Source organism: Pipra filicauda, unplaced genomic scaffold, assembly GCF_003945595.2.
Source record: "Pipra filicauda isolate LSUMZ 115617 unplaced genomic scaffold, ASM394559v2 scaffold5_size6683894_pilon, whole genome shotgun sequence".
Taxonomy (NCBI): Eukaryota; Metazoa; Chordata; class Aves; order Passeriformes; family Pipridae; genus Pipra; species Pipra filicauda.
The window spans coordinates 937,266-956,852 of NW_024104754.1; the positions used below are offsets into that span (position 1 = coordinate 937,266).

General features: G+C 36.7%; 1 protein-coding gene across 1 annotated transcript in view; it reads right to left on the reverse strand.

Moving 5' to 3' along the window:
* Window positions 1–19,587, reverse strand: part of LRP2 (LDL receptor related protein 2) — a 119,773-nt gene that overhangs the window by 91,743 nt on the left and 8,443 nt on the right. Inside the window, exons 3-5 of the mRNA XM_039387984.1 lie at window positions 8,528–8,635; window positions 6,209–6,331; window positions 4,159–4,275 (exon numbers count right to left, since the gene is read on the reverse strand). Of these exons, the coding sequence (XP_039243918.1) occupies window positions 4,159–4,275; window positions 6,209–6,331; window positions 8,528–8,635 (348 nt within the window). The remainder of the gene's footprint in view (window positions 1–4,158; window positions 4,276–6,208; window positions 6,332–8,527; window positions 8,636–19,587) is intronic.

Genomic DNA, 19,587 nt, shown 5'->3' on the forward strand with positions numbered 1-19,587 from the left:
TGTTTCCCTAGTCATCACAATTCCTAGAAGACAATATGTGAAAACAGAAGGAAATTATTTTCCCCTATGTTCATTCCCAATGCTCAGGAAGAAAGGGAGCTCTTCTTTCTCTCCCTTTCTCTTAGGCATCTCTTTCTTAGCCAAAATATTTCTACACAATTTGTCTCCCCGGGCATGCCAGCACTTCAGTTGCAAAACACAAACTGGCAAACGCCAGCACAAGTGACAGATGAGGCACCTTGTTCCTTTTAACTGTTTTGGGGCAACAGCTGCAAATCCCTTTGAAATGGCATGTTTCCATTGACCCGTGGAAGATGCTTGAAACCTATGTCACAGGACTTGCTAAACCTACATTATTTTGCTTTCTGTCTAACACTTTTGTTCTGCAAGCTGGAAATAAGTCCATATGAAAACAGAAACAGGAAACAGTTGCAAATGGTTTTTGATTCAGCAGAAGCTAATTTCTGTCACATAGTCAGAAAGTGTAACCTTCTGTAATCCTAATCCATGTTACAAGTAGGAGAAATAAAAAAATAATAATAAATGGCAATTTCCTACTTATAAGTGTCTTTTATTGCAGCAACATTCCAAAACATTTTACAAAATAAAATTAATTAAATCCCTTTGACTCACTGCCATAAGTCACCACCTCACAGGCGGCAAAACATTGCCCAGACAGCTCACGGACTATTGGAGACACCAGGAGGAGGACTTACTCCAAGTCCAAGAATCCTGTGAGCTAGATGATGCTAAGCAGTGTTCATAGCAGAGATGCTTTCAGAGCTGGCAGACTGACTAGACTAGACTCTCATTCCTGGTCTTAGTTCCTGATTTTGATCCCTGACACTCTAGTCTTTGGTTGCCTTTCTTACCACGATCCAGTTTTGCTACTTCCCTGTAGGAAAAAAACCATGGCCTTTTTCTTCTTTCTTCGACTACATCCCCTATGATTTCTTCAGTTCTTGATCTCTGTCCACTTTCACCCTGATCTCCGCAAATTAATCCCAGAGCTGGCTGCCTACTTCCTGACCACAACAGCTATTTAGCACAGCAAACAAGAGGCAAAAAGTAACAGGTTCGACAGTTGACCTATGGCAGCAACTCAACATGAAAATTAGAATCAAAAATATAGAGTCTCTAGGCTCACACTCAGCCCATCAGCCTCAAACAACATGTCTTTAACATACTTCCCCTTCCTCCCTCACAGCCTCAGAGCAGTGCTCAGCTGCCAGAGCTGTATCCAGGAAGGATACATTATTCTGTCAGTCACAGCAAAGCAAAATGGACAGGGCTGGGATTTTCATTTTTCAACTACGAAGCTGAGGCAGGAGAGAGAATTCTACCTTAAACTGAGAGAAATAAAGTATGTAACACAGAAAAATGACACCAGTATTGACTACTTACTCCCAAAAAGTATTTGCTACCCCAAATAGTCTCCCATTTCATTTTATGTTTCTGAAGTTTTAAAATTAAAATATTTGCTAGTTGCTGACTATTTTAAAAAGCTAGAAAAACAGCCTGATACATGTATTTAAAGAAAATTAAAACCCACAATTTTATGAAATTAAAACAGCTTCAATGCACTAATTAAATGACCTGTAGCTGAAACATTGTTCTGATGTTTATCTTAGCCCCTGCATGGGTAGTTTTCCCTTGCTGTTAATCCTATTAGCAGTAAAATGGACTAGGGCTCTGAATTCCTTTGTTCTATTTTTTTACACGTTTAATTGCAGAGTTACTTTATATTGGTGACATTTTGCATTTGACTAGTTTCTTAAATAGTGTAACCTATTCGGCAACAAAACTTTATCTTCTTTACAATCTAAATCTGCTTCAGGAGAGATCAGTGAGTGCAAGGCATAAGTAAACGGACATACATTTGCATTTTGTTATGCTCCATGAAATAACAGAATCAATTACAAATAACTTTTTTCTTTTGTTTTTCATAGATGATTCATTTGTATTTATGAAACCTTTTAGTACATATTAAATAAGGAAAAACTAATGACAAATGAAAAGGCTAAAATAGTAATATTCCTCTTATATTTGTTTATATCAGATACTGTGGAAACGGAAATGGACTAAACAGTGGGGAAAAATAATAGTCAAAGCAAGTAATAGAATCTGCTGCAAAAATCGAACACTTACACTAATCCCTACTGTACAGTTAATCATAAAATCACCAAACTGTTAATCCTATGTTATGGCTTCTGTTTAAAGTTCCAGGCCTTGCAAAGAAAAAAAGGCAATAAAATTAACCAGCCTTCCTCAAGGATCTTGTCATTACATTCTTCTTGATCTTCTTGTCTTCAGCACTGTCACATTTCTTTAAACTAGTCCAACACAGCTACTTTCAGTGTTCCAAGTCACAGTCATTCTTCTGTCTTAGAGGGACTGTCAACACATAGCCTAATAAACCAGAGTAGAGGCTGTTGAATGATAGGAGACAGTCCCTCTCCCTGGGGCTAAATATGCTGTCTTCACAACAGTCACGGGGGCCTACTGGCTGATGCAGCAATGATGCAGTGGGTTTCCCACACAGGAGTAGAGTGCTACTATTAACATATCTAGAGGGCCCCTTCCTAACTGCCTTTCTAATTTACTTAGATGAGAATGAAATAAAATGCGCACTTCAATTTTCAAACATCACAGCAGCTTCTAGTCTTAAAAACTATTACCCTTAGGACTCCACTCCCAGCCTGCCATAGGTTTACTGCATTATAACAATCACACTGTGGCACCTGAGTGTTCCACACTCTATTCAATGACTACTCACAGGTTTCTCAGAGACGTTCAGCAGTTCCCCTTTCTTATCACAGATACTGCATTTTTAAAAAAAATATCTTTTCTTCAGGATTTTTTTTAATGTTTCATACATTTGTTAAACAAAGTTACCAATCTCCTTTCTTCCTCTAAACTTTGAGAGAAAAAATACCAATCTACAGAAGATATTCTTCCAGCAATGATATGGGGTACTTGGAATCTTGGCTTTTAGGCATTTGTGTTGGTGACTTCAGAACTGGCTGTGGGTCTACCACATAATAAGTTCCAAGTTGGATGACTCAGTAACATTTTATTCCAGACTACCATATAGTTCTAAATGACTTTTCAATCTACATAGTGTACCTTTTAGTCACTTGTGAGTCAGGGATAAAACACACTAGCAGTTGGCTGACCATGCAATACTCTAGTTTTCCTTTATACAGCATGTGCACATGACCTTTTTTCCTCTAAGCTCAGCCTTAACAACATTTTATTTCTTACTCCCTTATCCATCTCTTAGCATCCTATCCTCTTTTCCTCACCTCCCATCCTGGGTCTGGTTCTGAGTGAACTATACAGTTACGTCTTTTTCCCAAAGGCACACTAAATGCTAACAGCTGGAATAGCAGCTTATGTGTTAGATGTCACTCAGGGTGTGTGAATGTTGTCCTTAGTACTAACAATGAACAGACATGTTGTTACACACTGCTGTGTACATATTAGACAAAAACATTTCTGGTCTCTGTTCTGTGGACAGCTTTCCTTTCCATCAGTATTCAACCTAGGCCAGGATCTAGGGAGACTGTCACCAGTTAGGCCAACTCAGTTCTGGGGAAGTTAGATTCAAAAAAACTACTTGTCCATCTACATGTTGTTGGCACAATATAAACAACTTGTCGGAATACAGTATGACCCAATCATCTCCACAGGAAGCTGCAGTCTAGAATACAAATGCTTTTGAAAGGGTTAAAGTTCCTCAAAAAAATGATTTGGAGTCAAATTCTGATTTTCTACACAGGTTATAACTACTACTGATTTCACAAGAAGCAGGAAAAAAGAATATGAAAAAATTTGGCAAAGTTAGCCCTGAATGTCCCAAAGCTATAAGTCAATTAAATATGGTTACTTTTTCCCAATGCAGTAATAATTATCTTTCAAATGATGAGAAACAAGAAGCCCCAATCCTGTGGTGGCAGTTTGCATTTGAGTTCTGAGATAAAGGACCTGTATCACTACACCAGTTTCAATACACAAGAGAATCTGAAATGAAACTCTTGTAACAAGAAGCATATTGTGGTCATCTTGTCTATCAACAGGCCCTTTAATCTTACAAATTTATTAAAATGCCAGAGAGATGAGATGAAACCAGATCTCATGCTAAGAGTTAAGACTCACGGCAGGCTCTTTCATCTGTTCCATCAATGCAGTCCTCTACTCGATCGCACCAGTATGTGCTCGGGACACACTGTCCATTTGAACACGTGAACTGCTCACTTGAGCACGTCCTTCCCGCTGCAAGAAACAGGCACTCCATCAGTCTTTTCCATCAACCAAGACTTTTTATGAAGAAAAGCATTGTCCTTCTTCCTCCTTAACTTCTTAATCTTTCTCATAAATATCAGCACTTTCTCCTCTCATGTACTGATTTTTCAGGGAGACTGAAGAACATTTGACAAGTACATGACAGATGGGATAGCTCTGTGAGGCCTTCTGTAAGTCAGCAAGTTCACTGCTTTTCTCACTGAAGGGGTTGACCCCTAGGTTAAAAATTACCTCCCTACAATTGTTCTGCCAAAAACATTAAATTACTAATTCTCACTGATTTAAAGTTTTCTCTATTATTTTATTTACTGGGTCAAAATCTGTCAGTAACTAAGTTATTTGGTCAATAAGAATGTCACAACATAAAACACAGCAGAGCTGAAGGTAAGGCACTGCTTTCTAATACAGCCAGGGCCTCAACAGTCACAAATTGTTTACATTTATAACGAAGAGAGGATCAAGAATATTATGACGGTCTTATGATGACAGGTGTCAGTGAAAAGCAACCACGTAAAATTGTTCAATTCTACCTTGATTCCACTACAGTTAAATCAAACTTTCAGTTCTTTTTAGGCAAAGTAATTGAATATGTGAAGATACAGCTGAAGGGCAAACTTACAGTAAACTTTTCCTTCCCTCTGCCACCTGCACATGTTTCCTTCAAACTCATGCTATATCTCAACATATCCCAGTCTATACACGGGCGTTTGGGCATCATCTGCTCTACAGGGGCTCTCTGTGCTGCCTTCTGCCAGCAGTGTTCTCAAAGTAAGATCAGCTACTGGGATACTAGGGTCATGAGGAAAAACAAGAGCAAGACAGTAAAGTAAAACAATTTGTTTTAATTCTGCACATATGACTTCCAGAGCTGTCGGCTAGTTTTCTCAGGAAAAATTTTTAACATTTCAAGGAGGAAAAGCTCCTCTAGGTTTCCCAAACACAGAGATAAAAAGTCCCTTTAGAAGAACAAGGACAAATACCAGGAGATTACTCAAAAATGGCAGCAGCACAGTGCCACTGTGTAGTTACTAACACTCATGATTAACTAGTACATGGAGAACAATGTTACAGTGACCTAGTTCAAAAGTCAAACTCAGAGTTGTTGCTCATTTTGCATTTTGTATCTACAGATTCCTTAGTTAAAACATAACCAGCAGTTGTGCTGACACCTTCTCAGAGGAAGAGAGGAGCAAAAGGCAGTTAACTTTCACTGAAATTTTTCCATCCTCAGTGGGAACAAGTATCAAGATATAAAAGCACAAAACAAGTCTGTGAGCAAAATCCTTCCAAACTTAAAACTTTGAACCTCCCCAGGGGTTGGTGAGTTGCTCCAGAGTTGTTCAGTTTAAAGAAATGATAAAAAAATTATACATAGAATCAAAATGAAAATAAATTAATCTTGTCCTCATCAATTAATGTAACTTCTAATACTAGAAGTAGCAGGAAACCAGTTCTTCAGAACACTCCATCTTATGCAATAATGCAGAGAATGTAATTTGGTGCAATAATCATTCTCAGGTTTTTTTATATATAGTTCTAAGATGCCAGTGTGAATTTTGTTAGGTAACAGATAGAGCAGACATCATAGTATTATGTCTACTTCACTGTTTTTAAAACTACTAAATTTTGTATCAAGTGTTAAACTAATATACACTGTTTATTTTTCTTTTTTTAATTAACTCAAACATCAGTAATTTTCAGATTTCAATATCTGGGGGTGTCTTTTTGGACATATTTTCTGTATTCTATCTACTTCAGACTTCAGATCATTTAATTTCTAGAAACACTTTAGAGAGACTCTTCAGTACTTCCAGCAGGCTTGTTTGTGTATGTTCTCAATGTGATGCTATGTAAAATACCTTATTTCACAAAGCTAGTATAACATTAAACTTAAAATACTTACGACATTGTTGATGCTCATCTGAGCCATCTTCACAGTCTTCCTCATCATCACAAACCCATGACTGTGGAATACATTCGCCATCAGTCTGACACTGAAACTGATTTCCCTCACAGGTAGGTTGGGCTAGTGTAAGCAAAGAAAAAAACTGTCATTTCACAGACACCTGGGAAAGCACTTTCAGAGAAAATAATTGCATAAGAGAAAAGAAAGCTTAAAGTTCAAGTGTTGATGAACTTTAAGTTCCACAAAACACATGAAGCGTTTAACAGATCAAAGAAAACAGACAGACCCGAGAGGGGAAAGGGGACCAGCAAAAGGATGCTCAAAGGCAAAACTCAGCTTAGTGAACTTCTGCACAGGAATGTTCAGCTTTATATCCTCTCCTAGAAACCCAGGCTCCTCTAGAAGGCAGGCCCCAAAGAGGTTCAGGTTCTGAACTGCCCTCCAGCAGAGCCCCTTTTTTTTCAGTAATCTATGGAGTCACACCAGCCTCCCTAGTCTCACACGGGTCTGTTCAATTGCTGTCACTCCACCTCAGGTGCTCTATCCCTGGTAGGAAGAAGGCCTTTCAAGACAAGCTTGTGATTCTTCCCTGTGAATTCATGAGGAAAGAGTGAGGGCCAGGTCAGAACAATCTGAATTATTGTCCCAGCTCCACCCCGTACTTTTCAAATAGACAAACAACAAGGAACCCATCAAAGAGAAAGATCAAAATAAATGTTTGAAACTGTATTACAGCCTACTCTGTCCCTAGTTAATAACCCTGGGAAGAATCACTAGCACAACACAGTCCAGTAGACAGGACCCTGGTCTTAACCATCTTTTTTTCTCAGGATCATGTTTTTGCAGTTGTGCAAGGTTAACTAGAAACACTTTGTGTTCATGGGATGATGTGTAAGCACAACTTCCAGTGTAACCAAAGCATCAAGGGAGAAAATTTGTAGATTCAGAGTTGCAAAGAACAAAATAACATTAGAGGTAAACTAATTGGAGGGATAAAATAGATCACATACTAGACATATACTTCTTGCATACTTTTTTAATTCCCGCTTTGGGAACCAAAAGGATAATCTTTTAATATGATTTTAATCTCAGACCAGTTTTAAACAGTTTAAAACTATCTTGCTACACCTGATGTGCCCTACTACCTATGGCACATTAACATACTGTTTTTAGAAGTACAATTAACTGAAAAAAATTGAAAAGTTTAATTTTCGTCTTCCTAATTCATCACATGTATTAAAATGAGAAAAATTTCATGTTTATAACTATGACAAATGTAGTAAGGGTCCTGATTTTTGTTGTTTTTTCTGTTTGGGTTTTTTTTTTATCTTTCACAAAGTCAAGATGAATTTTATCCACTCCTTTTTCAAAGCCCAGTGACTTCTTTTCAGTTGCAGTTCAGAACTAAGTTGATACATAATATTATGTCTAGTTGAAACAGCTAGAAAGAAAATAAAAAAAGGCTATAGGACAACACCATTTAGTTTAAAGGCATTCTTCACCCAGAACTGCACTGCTTTTTTTAAGCTAACTGAAGTGCTATGCAACAAATCAGACTGCCAAGCCATGTCAATGACCTCCAATTATTATATGGGTCAAGCAGTAAAAAAATAATACAATGTGAAAAGAACTGACATAAAGTAGTCTTCCTTACTCCCCATCAGCTGAGGGCCAAAAACTGTAAGTGGGCTGATAACTGCACCAACACACAAGACCTCAAAAAATACTGTATCCAAGAAGGTAAAATGCAGGTGAGTTCCTGAAAATAGACTGTGGAAGAAAATTCTTCATCCTCACAGCTTTCCCATTTCCATCCATCTTTGTGCGTGAATATTACGGTCCATATGAATACAATTGTCCCTGAGCTGCTGGCACAGCACAGCCAACTCTAGACAGCTAAGCACAACTCTACTTTAGGTGCAGTAGGCAGAGTTTGTTTTCCAGGGCTTGAAAAATCCAAAGATTTGGACCACAAGTGATGCTGATATAGCTGTGTACATATGCAATATTCGGGATTACTGCAGTAATAGAATACAATACATTTCTACATCTACTTAGAACGTTAGTCACAAAATGAAATTGCATTATTGGACAGTCAGATTTTTAAGAAAAGATTAAGTCATGTTAGAAGCTGAGTAGTACTAGATTTTCTGACTACCAAAGCAAATAAACTCATTACATATGACTCAAAGAGATTCTGCAGTATCTCAAGACAACGAGTTTTCTCCCTCTTCAATATTCATTCTTGTACCCCATGTACATTGGGATCTTATTAATTATATTACAAAAAAGTTGCTCTGTATTTGTTTCACTCACGGCAACCAGCTTCATCTGTGTCATCCGAGCAGTCTCTGGCCCCATCACACCTCCAATCTGCAGGAATACAGCGGCCATTCCCACAGCGAAACTGCCCCCGCTCACATCCTGCGGTAAACCAGAGGAACGAGCAGGTTAGCAGGACAGGCACATAAACACAGACAGTGACGTTCATTCCTGTTAAACAACTGTAATCTATCCATTGCCTTGTGGCACAGAAAGGAGAGAAAATGATATTACAATAATACAAAAAATATTAAAAAGTACATAGACAAAAAAGATCTCTATACACCCAGTCAAACAAAAAAAGTAAATAACCATCTCTAAACATTACAGGACATTCCCAACTAAATTGTTAGAAAATTTCAACAATTTTAATATTTTTATATTATACAAACAAAACAAAAACAATTTTTAAAAAGGAAAATTAACCTAAACAACTCTCAGAAGAGTACCTACACTACAGAAACCTATTTAGCAGGAATGTATCAATGTTAAATTCCCAAGCAGTATAGACTTTAAATAAAGGTAGGGAATCATTTTGCACGTTATTTCTAAGGACTAAACATGTTAAACAATAGTGGTCTCCAAAGTCTATGAGGATTTTAAAATAATAATAATAATAATAATAATAATAATAATAATAATAATAATAATAATAATAATAATCCTTTTAGCTAACGTGGAAATCTTGTTTCATCAGTAAATGCTTGAAAGTGTAGAAAATCTCAGGTCTGTTTTGTTTTTTAATAATGTCCACATACTTAAAATCTTTTTTCTGAAGTACAAGCATGTCTCCAGTCAAGATCTGAATAGCAAATAATTTTTAAAAAATTAAGCTTTCAGCCATTTATGGCTGATCAAAAGCTGTCCTGCTGTCATTCCCTCCTGCTTGACCTACTAAGGATTAAGACCTGATAAAGAAGCATTCATTCCCAGGTGTAAATGCAGCTCGACCAGGCCTTTATTAGTCAACTAATGAAATCTCCAGTCCCATAGGAAAGAGAAAAGGCACCGTTTATGGCCTTTCATTGTGACTATGGCCTCATAAAAAGGGAGTGAACAGTTTTATAGGTCCCCAAAACAATGAGCTATAACATAATTAGGTTCAACAGCGCTCTGTTTCATGTTGATCTGTTGTCAGCACCTCAGAGAAGGGAACACTGAAAAAACCTGAGGTAGTAGCAAAGTCCAACTCTGAAGAAAAAAAAAGTCCTGTTTCCTGATTTAATTAACAGCCATAAGATAAAACTACATCTTTCAATTATTCCGAATGATTTGTCCAGAGAAGATAACCTCAGTATATATAAAGCACAACCACCTACTTCATGAATTTGTGATGACATAAATAACACACTACCCTAACTTTCATGTAAAACCAGGCATATCAACACTGTCACATAAACACAGTTAAGTGATGTATTCCTAAGGGATATAGGCAAGCTACTTTATGCAAGGAATGTTCAAATCTGATTGTCTGGTAGTGACATCCTGATTTATAATGTATCCTGCAAATGGTCAAAAATTTCACTTGGATAAATGGTGGTACGGAGTGGTACAGGAGTATGTTCACCCAAATACCTTCTATAGACTAATGCATGATGGTGGTTGGTGGTGCAGGTCTGGGGTTGGTGGTGCAGGTCTCTTATCAACTACCTTTAAAACACAACAACCTCCCTTGCAAAAATGCCCTGAAGGAATGTACAAGTTCACTCTGGAATCCCAGGCCCTCTCCCTGAATTTTGCCCTACAAAGCAATATTTTCATATAAGATTAGCAGTTAAAGCTCTAATAAACACAACACATAAACCACCATTTATCAGTTGCAATTACTAAGCAAAGCAAACACTAAATCTGCTTGTATATTTAATATATTATTGTTTTCAAAACTACTGGAATATTCATAGTCACTTACTTAAGAAGTTACAATAGAGAATTAAATCTGCATCCACATGATTATAATTTTTAAATAAACACATGCTTATAAGCAATCAATATGAGTAATTTGTACATTATTTCTAAATAATAATTAGCTAAAAAAAAATCAAGCACTATGTACAACACTGGCAATTTATTTTGCCTATCTTGTATTAAGTTCCTGTAGTTAAACATACCCTTCTAGTGATTAAAATGAGAAGATAACACTGATAAACTTTTTTAAAAGCATTATAAACACAGCAGTCTTTGTACAGTATGAGAAATGGTGAGTGAATGTTAACACAAAACCTGAGAATCACACAGTTCTGCTACACTCTGTAATACTTTGCAGAATCATAGTTTAAGTTGCTCACACCTACATACAGTAAGTGCTGTATCAATGTCCATTATATAATTCTTCAGCAGAACTGTTATAACTCATTTAATTATGGCATTAGGCTTTACAGTGTTATCTTCTATGCCTACTTATAACTGAAGGCAAAGAGCTCTGAAATACCTATAAAAATATGAAAGACTGATACTTACCACTGTTTTATATTATCTTTAGAACAAAGAAAATGACATAGCAGATAATTATGTAAATTCATTAAAGAGATAATCTTTGAAAACAAATAATATGAAAGAAGTAAAAACATCAAGGGCACTTCTCACAAAGGTTCTAAAAAGCTTATGCTTCAACTGTGGTCAAAAACAATTCTAACTTTGATAAAGGAGAAAGCAATCAGGAGAAGAATGCATGATTACAAAATTACTCCTACAAATACCCAGGAGAAATACCCAGAATGAAAGAAAAATAACCATGTCAGCAATAACCAGGTTTGGTATATGCTATGCAACGTGAGCCTGCAGCACCTGGGTTTCAGCAAGAGTGGGGACTGTCAGAAGACAAGGGATATTAGCTTGTTTATGGACGTTATTTGAAGCCTCAATTCACTCCAGATTTAGTCATTAGTAATTTTTTTGAAGGTTTTCCTTTTCATAAGAGTTTTTGTGGGGTTTTTTTAATGGCAAGACAGCTCAATTATCAGTCAGATATTGATAAAAATTAATACTAATGACCTAATTTACATGGAAATTCAGATTTACTCTGACAAATGCTGATAAAACCAGACACTTCTTTTAGGCAAACAGAATCCTGTTAGCAAGATTGCTGGAGGAAATAACGAGTGAGTTTAAAAAGGAGCAATAAAATAATCAGTCTTCACTGTCATGCTTAAAAATTGCTAATAGAAAAGATTTTGATAGACTTTTGAAAGTTTGAATTTCAGAAATGATTGAATTTTTGGTGTTGCTCTACTATTAACATAATTCTCACTGTCATTAAAGCATTAGTAAAATACAGGCTAAAATGCATGGCAGACCTTAAAATGACACCAGAATATATATGAAGAATCTCTGGGCATTAACAAAAATAATTTGGAAAGGTAAGATTTGTTTCAACTGCTCAATATTCAGGAAGACACCAAGGCTATAACAAATATATGAGATAATATTTAATATAAGCCAGTCTAATACTGAAAAATGCAAATCAAAGATCAGAACCATCACTGCAAAAATATAGCCCAAAGCCCTATTTCTAAACTTCTTCCTACACTTACTATATTTGGGCTTTATGCTGATTGTGTCACTAGACTTTCCATTGTTCTCTGTGTCTGGGATTCTTCTGTAAGAGATTCTGAGTGGATGTTTAAGATTCAGAAGTTGCTCAGGTAAAACAAGGTCTTACATTACTGGCTCTGGGAAAGCTGCTTGAACAAAGATTATGTCAGGTAGTCATTTTCCACTGGAATAAAGCAACATGATAGCGATTTTGCCAGAGCAAAGATTGAACAAAACACAAACTAAATAAAATATCTTTTTCACTTTTAATTTATTAAAAGTAAATGCATCTTTTACCAAAGGAAATAATGCAATACAAGCACTATTCACCTTCTGTTCTGCAACAATTGCTGCCTGCATATGAATGAAGTATCCTATGGTAAACCACTGCCTAAGACAGACCCCACTGCTGTTAGAGGATGACAGTCAACCTTTACAACACTAATGAATGTTACTCAATGTCATGGGGAACTCAAAGTCATAGGGAACTCAAGCAGAAGAGAGACAGGTTAATAGCTTCATACATTTCACAGCACAATGCTCTAACCCATAGGGCTACAGTCTTCAATAGGAAGGTAGTCCACCACACCCTCTCAACCTTCACTGGGCTTCATTTGTGCCAATGTTTCTGTAGAAATATCTTAAATTCAATCATCTTGTATCAAAACCAGAATGTTATGTTTGACTTACAGTAGAAACCAATACAGCCTTACTCTTTGCCACTCTGCATTACTTTAGACTCCCTGCAGTTCCTTCCTGAACAGTTCTAGTCCTTTCTATTCTTTTCACACATTTTCTACCTGCCCATTCAACCTTGAAGTCCCTCACACTTTTAACTCTGACTACAAATCTTTTGAATTACATTTGTCATCCACAGATTAAGGGTCATGACTGTTCATTCTGACTCCACAGAATAGGCCAAACCCCCTCATTCGTTCTCCCTTCCCTGTACTCACAATACCTTTGAGAACTGCTAACACTTCTTTAACAGTTAAGCCTGAATGAAGGATTTAAAGTAATGAGGAATGTATTAAGCCCAGGGTAGATTGTACCACTCTCAAACTGTCCACTCAAAAATCAAAGTTACACTGCTGCAATTACTTTACACTTTAGGAATCAACTCCCTCTACAGATTTTTTTTTTTTAATTTAAAAGAGTAATGTTCTTCAAGGCAATATCTTTTCAACTGAACAGTTCCACTTTTAATACATCTTCAGGTTTTCAACAAGTAAATGCAAACAAACTGGGCATTACAAACCTCTTCCACATAAAATTCAAAAAAAGAAAAGTGAGAAAAATAAGTGACAAGTTCTCTTTTCTCCCTTTCTGTCTTCCAACTAAGGGTATTCTCTGCTCCCATTCAGCCCCCAAACAGAGCAGCCCATTCCAATGGTCTTGCAGGTAAAAGAATCCTGGAGAATCACCCTCCATACACTTTGATATCATATTTTTGCCTTGCTTAATTACATGCCAAACAGCACAAGTGTTTGGAATGCTCAGGGAGGGGAAGCTGAACCTCTGTAAATTCCACCTCTGTTCCCCCACACTAATGGAGAAAGAAACAAAACCCATAGTTTAGGAAAAACTTTAGCTTATTATTGTATAATAATATCCTATGATACTGAAAAGCAGTATTCTGCTAGCAATTACAATTGGAAAATGAACAAATATTATTTAAAATATAAGAAAAAATAGTCTGATAAAATTATGCTAAATTTCATATACCTTGAGACAATATTTAACCTTCAATCTTTCTACACTCTTCAAACTTCATTTTATTTAATACAAACTATTCCAATCTACAAAAAAAAGACCACATAAGCATTTATAGCTATTACAGAAAGCAGTAGAAGATTTATCTGCAGTCTTCAAGACCTTGCAACACAAAATCTTTTGTATCTATGTGTCTCTAAACTAGGTTGTATTCGACAAATAATTTTAAATGACAATATCAACAAAAAGGCAGTACAAATGTGTGTCTGCACCCACTTCACATGGCTGCAAGATCTTAGTATAGGGATCAATAGGCAGACAGGGGACTAGTCAAGGGACAATCTATAGCAGAATACCTGCAGTGCCAGAGAGACAGAAACACAATGTTAATAGGGAAGTGTAGGATTTATTTTACTGAATTGATATCCAATTGCATATGACGAGATTATTATTAGTAAATAATACAGCTGCTCAAGAACTCTTTGTGCCTTGCGCTGTACAATGATGTAACAAAAAGAACGGCTGTATCCAGACAGTTTGCAGCATAAAGACGACAGACTCTTGAACTCACCTGGGTGCCCCAATGCCAAGAGGCCAAATGGCCCTGTTCTTCCCCTCACCAACATATAGTCATATGCTGTTGTCCCTCTGTTAGCACTCCAGAAAGGCACCATACATGAGAGGCACACTCTGTGTTGCTGGTACATTTATTAGACAGTACAAGAAACAAGGCACATTTCAGATTATTTGGGGGTGGGAGTCAGGGGGCAGTGGTGGAAATGATAAAGGACAGAACTTGAAGCAACAGATCTGGTTCTTCACTGACACTAGCTAGACTTAGTTTTGAGTAAACCACATTCTGTGTTCAGCAGAATGACAGGCATCAGAAGCCGTAATAAATGGGTTCTACTCTGATAGGCAAGATCCAATACCTACATTTTAAATTACTGATTTATAATAAAAAGCACCTAAAAATTCAAGACCAAAAGTGAAAATATTGTCTTTCAATAATAATTAATAATAATGGCCAGTCTTCGCGAGCGAAGATTTTGGGAAAGGTCATTAACCCTTCCAGCCTGCGCAGTGGATTTTTAGGTGAGACACAGCGTGCGCTGAACTGAGCCCACCCTTTAGTCCTGAGGTTCATCTGCCGGGGCCGAGCAAAGCTTGGACAGTGGCAGTGAGGTCCCCAGGATGTAGGTTTGTTTAGAGTGACCTTCTCTTAGGTGGATTGCCTACCAAGGCTGACGAGCTTATGGACTTAGAAATATCACATTTCCTTGCAACATCAGCAGATTTATACGGTTTCCCTTTACTTGCCAAGCAGTAAAAAAACCCAGCAAAATCTACATTATAGTCTATGCTTTGTGTCTGCATGTTGTACATGCAGACACTTGACAATTAAAGCCATCGTTGAAACTAAAGCATCAAATCTCATTTTACTAATGCTCACATGCAAAATCTTTCATAAAAATACTTTAAATTAGTGTACTTTATGTTAAACTATTTGTTTTCAGGTAATACAGTTATAAAAGGACTAAAGATTAATTTCTGCTAATGCCTCAACATAAATCCAAGAATTAAAGAAATTCAGGATTTTAACCTACTGAAACTAAGCAGGAAAGCTTTCCTGCAAAATAAAGAGTCCAAGTCTCCTGTAGACAACAAGTTCAAAGGAATGACACTGTAAATGCCTCCTAGCAACGTTAAAGATATTCATAATCCTCACGCTCTCTACCTTACTTCAGCTTTATTAATTGAAAAAGCAACAACTGCAAACAGCCTGATAAAAATAGAAATGGTTTACTAATTATTTTTTAACAAATCTACTCAATTTTATTTTTTTTAAAGTATAAGCCTGAACTAATAATAAAGAAAAAATGCTCCTAATTTTTTGATAAACCACATATGGTCCTCTTAGGGAAAAAAAATCTCAGTTTTAATTTTTTTTTCCTTAAAACTCTGGTACTCAGAACAAAATAAGCATGGTTTCTACATTATCACTTTAAAACCAATCATTTTGTAAAAAGTAAAAAAAAAGTTAAGATATTTAATATTTTAAAATTATTCACACCGACCCTAAAAGTAAAAAAAAAAAAAACTTCTTAAATTTAAAACCATGAGAGTTTATTTATCATACGTGCTGACAAACAGAACATATCCATACTATGTATCTTTTACATCATGCAGTACTATAAGCAAATCAATAAAAATTGGTCCTTTATAATCTTGCTTCAACTCACACACTTTTTCAAAGCAAAAAATAAACTATTACTATCTTCTTAGTCCTAGAACAAGGCAGGAATGAGAAATATTCCCTTTAAGCAAGGGCTAATTCTAATAGACAGGAGGTGATACTCCTTTCTACTGATAAAGTAAATATTCCTTATACAGAACAGACCAGGTTCCTTCTTCCATTTAGGTCACTGTCAAATTTCTTGTACTTCAGTGATAACTGAGGATCAGCCATTAATTTTTGTTGGACACTTTCTTTAATCTCAACTTTATATAAGTATTTTCCAGGATGAGACTAATAAAACCTATTTTTACTCCCTTATTAGAGAATTTAGTAAAGGCATTATCCGTATGGCCAAATTCAAGAGAACCAGTACCTCCAGTAGCTTTCTCAATGCAAAAATGTATTTCAGACACATTACATGTAAAGAACATGTTCTGTACTAAATTGGATAACCTCAACCAGTTGTCTTGGCATTAGGTGTCTTAATCCACACAAATCAGTTGTGATTGTGTTAGCTGCATAAGTGAAGCAAGCCCTGTGAACTCCAGGGAAGCACACACTGTAGGAGCTCTCCTAAATCTCAGAAGCTTCTTTTTCATGAATGGCACACTAAATATGCAAAAATCTGTTCTAATTGACCAAATGACATAAAAAGGAAGAAGAACAAGCAAACACAGTAGAAATAAAGACACCCTCAGTTACTCACAGAAGGAAGCATCCCAAGCATTTTCATAAGAATGAATCTTGCTAATGGCCCCAAGGCTGCTGTAGAATAACAACCGGGTAACAGAAGGAGGGGGGGAATATGACCAAACAAGGAAAATCTTCAAGACTAGGAAGTATTTACAACTACAGTGTGTGGAAATAGAAAAAAAAGTGCTTAAACAACTTAAAGAGAACATGTACAGTACATATCATTAAGAAAGTCCAATAGATGCAGATAAACTTCTCAGGAAGTTCTACTCATTTTGAGAGCTGTACTGTTTTTTAAGTAAATTTTCCAACTAGTGTGCTGTTTTTTCTCAGAATTAGACCCCATGCTGAGATGAGGACCTGCATTCAATTCAGTCATGCACTCCTGAAATCTGATGAGTCATTGCAGCAGTAAGAATCTGCCTCAGTAAGAGCCTTCCAATGCAGTTTATGACAGCGAAATTGTGTAGTTTTTTGTATTTCTTTGATTTATCATTGCTAGAATGAAAATTGCTATGCAACATATAGCACTTTGCCAAATCATAAGCTTTACTATAATATTATATCACAAGTTATTCAATGAAAAATGAAATATGTCATGCAAAAAATAAACCATTTTCCCTTACAGATAATAAAATACAGTAAGCACATAAAATGAAAGCTATTTCTGTCTTCCCACCACAGAACACATATCCACAACAAAATTCTTCACCAACATATTAGTAGGATTCTAGATTTAAAAAAAAGACAACTTAAGTTGTGTCCCAAAGCTTTACAGGGCATTAGTCATCATTTTGCACTTCAAAAATTGCGACTGTTACTTGTTGCAAGCTAAAAATGTGAGAACATTTTCAAAAAAGCAGAACTGATGTTTCAGTATAATAAACAGATAAACTACATACTGTAAGCACCTAGTGTGCCTAGACAGACATTCTAATGCTGCTTACTACTTACTGCCCATGACATTGGGAACTACATATATTTCTTTGGATGCGTTGTCACTTCACATTTCTCCCTTATACAGTAGTGAGACTGTTTCAGCTCGCAGATGACTGATCACTCCTTATAAAGCTTCCTGAAAAGCAAATTCCATATGCTAAGGCAGGCCTGAGTAAATGAACAATCATAGAACCACAGAATGCTTTGGGTTGGAAGGGACATTAAAGATCATCTAGTTCCAAACCCCCTGTCAAGATCACCTGAACTGAAACAACACTGTTGTCCAATATGCTCACACAAAATGCAGCTTTATCTTAATGGACCTGAAAATGAACAGTAATAACTAAATCATCCTTTGCCTATTTCATTTCTAAGTGTAGTATATTTTCTTTACAGTTTTCTATTTTGAAATAACTTTAAAAATCCTTTTACACAAATAGTAATATTAATGAATGTGTCACATTAAAATGACGAAATCCTTTAATTCATCAAAGGAGGACAGATACAAGAAATACCATCTCCGACTGAAACATTACTGCTTCCCCAACACCAATGGAAGCATTTTAGTCAGATCTTCTCTAACCATCCAAACTCTCTGTCAGATTTACTCATCCATTTGGATTTTTTTAAGGATGCTTGATTCTGCTGTTACTTTCTTTCATTGGTGGCTGCTAGGCATAATATTTTAAGTAATTGCCTTCATTATATTAGCTAGCTACGCTAAGCAGCATTCCAGGCAAAGAGGTGAATAGTAGGGAAGAACTGCTCTAGCTTGTGTAGTTCCATAAGCCCTACACTTGCCATGTCCCTGGAAACACAAGCACATACAACTACTGCACACTGTCTACTGCCCATTATGTCCTTACATAAGGAAGCACATAAAACAACAGGAAAGGTATACATTGTCTCCCAAGTATGGCAGTGGTAGTGTACAACATACAAATAACATTGCTCAGAGAACTGCAGGCATTTGCCTGCAGGCCTGCAGCCTTGAAATTGTAATCCCTTCCTCATAGCAGTAGTTTTCCATCAGTCTTTCACAACTCCTGCTAGAAGATTGCAACCATGCCTGTTATATTGCTGGCCAGAGTCAGTGTCTCCATACAGAATGTTTAACGACAAGATTTTTCGTTTAGCAGGGTGGTAATTTGGGTCTCTCTCTCTCCCTCTACTGCCTCATGAAATTTCTTAGGATTTAAGTCTCCTATTAGAAAAAGTTAAATAGGTCAACAAGTTTAAAAGTATTGCACTCAGTTTCAGCAAGGCTTTAAAGTGTGTTCTGTGGCTGACTTCATGCAGAAAATTAAAAACTGCAAAGGTAATACAAACAGCTCAAATATTTTTATGGAAGATACCACAGACTTTTGTCACTCATTTCAGACATAAACTCGAGCTTGTTTCTTTCATATGAAATGGTTTTAAAAACTACTAGGCCTTGCAGTAGTAAAAGTTATTTTTAATAACACAGCTAGAAGGCCAACAAAAACTGCAGCAGCATTCCATGTCCTTGGTTATCATCCAGTTCATTTATTGCATTGCAGGTTGAGAACAGCCCTACAATCCTGCTCAAAAGTGAACATGTGAGCAGTCCCACTCAAGCCAAGCCATCTGTTTACACTAGACAACTTTACAAAAGGGTTTCTGGCAGCGCTAACACTTGTTCACTACAGCCCTGATGGACCACTCTTGATAACCAGCATGCCAGCCAAGCATTGCCTTTAAGTTTGTAGCAGTAGCAGTAGGCAGTGGTTGCATGGCTAGCAGAGACAATTCACTGACTTATCACAGGAGAATCCAGTATCTCTTTCTCTCCCTCTTTCCAACACCTCTCTTTCTTTCACTTGCGCTCTCCTTCTTACTCTTTCTTTTCCGAAGTCCAGTAACTACCCCCCCACTACTACCTGCATGCTGCTCAAAATCACTAAACCACCAGGAAATC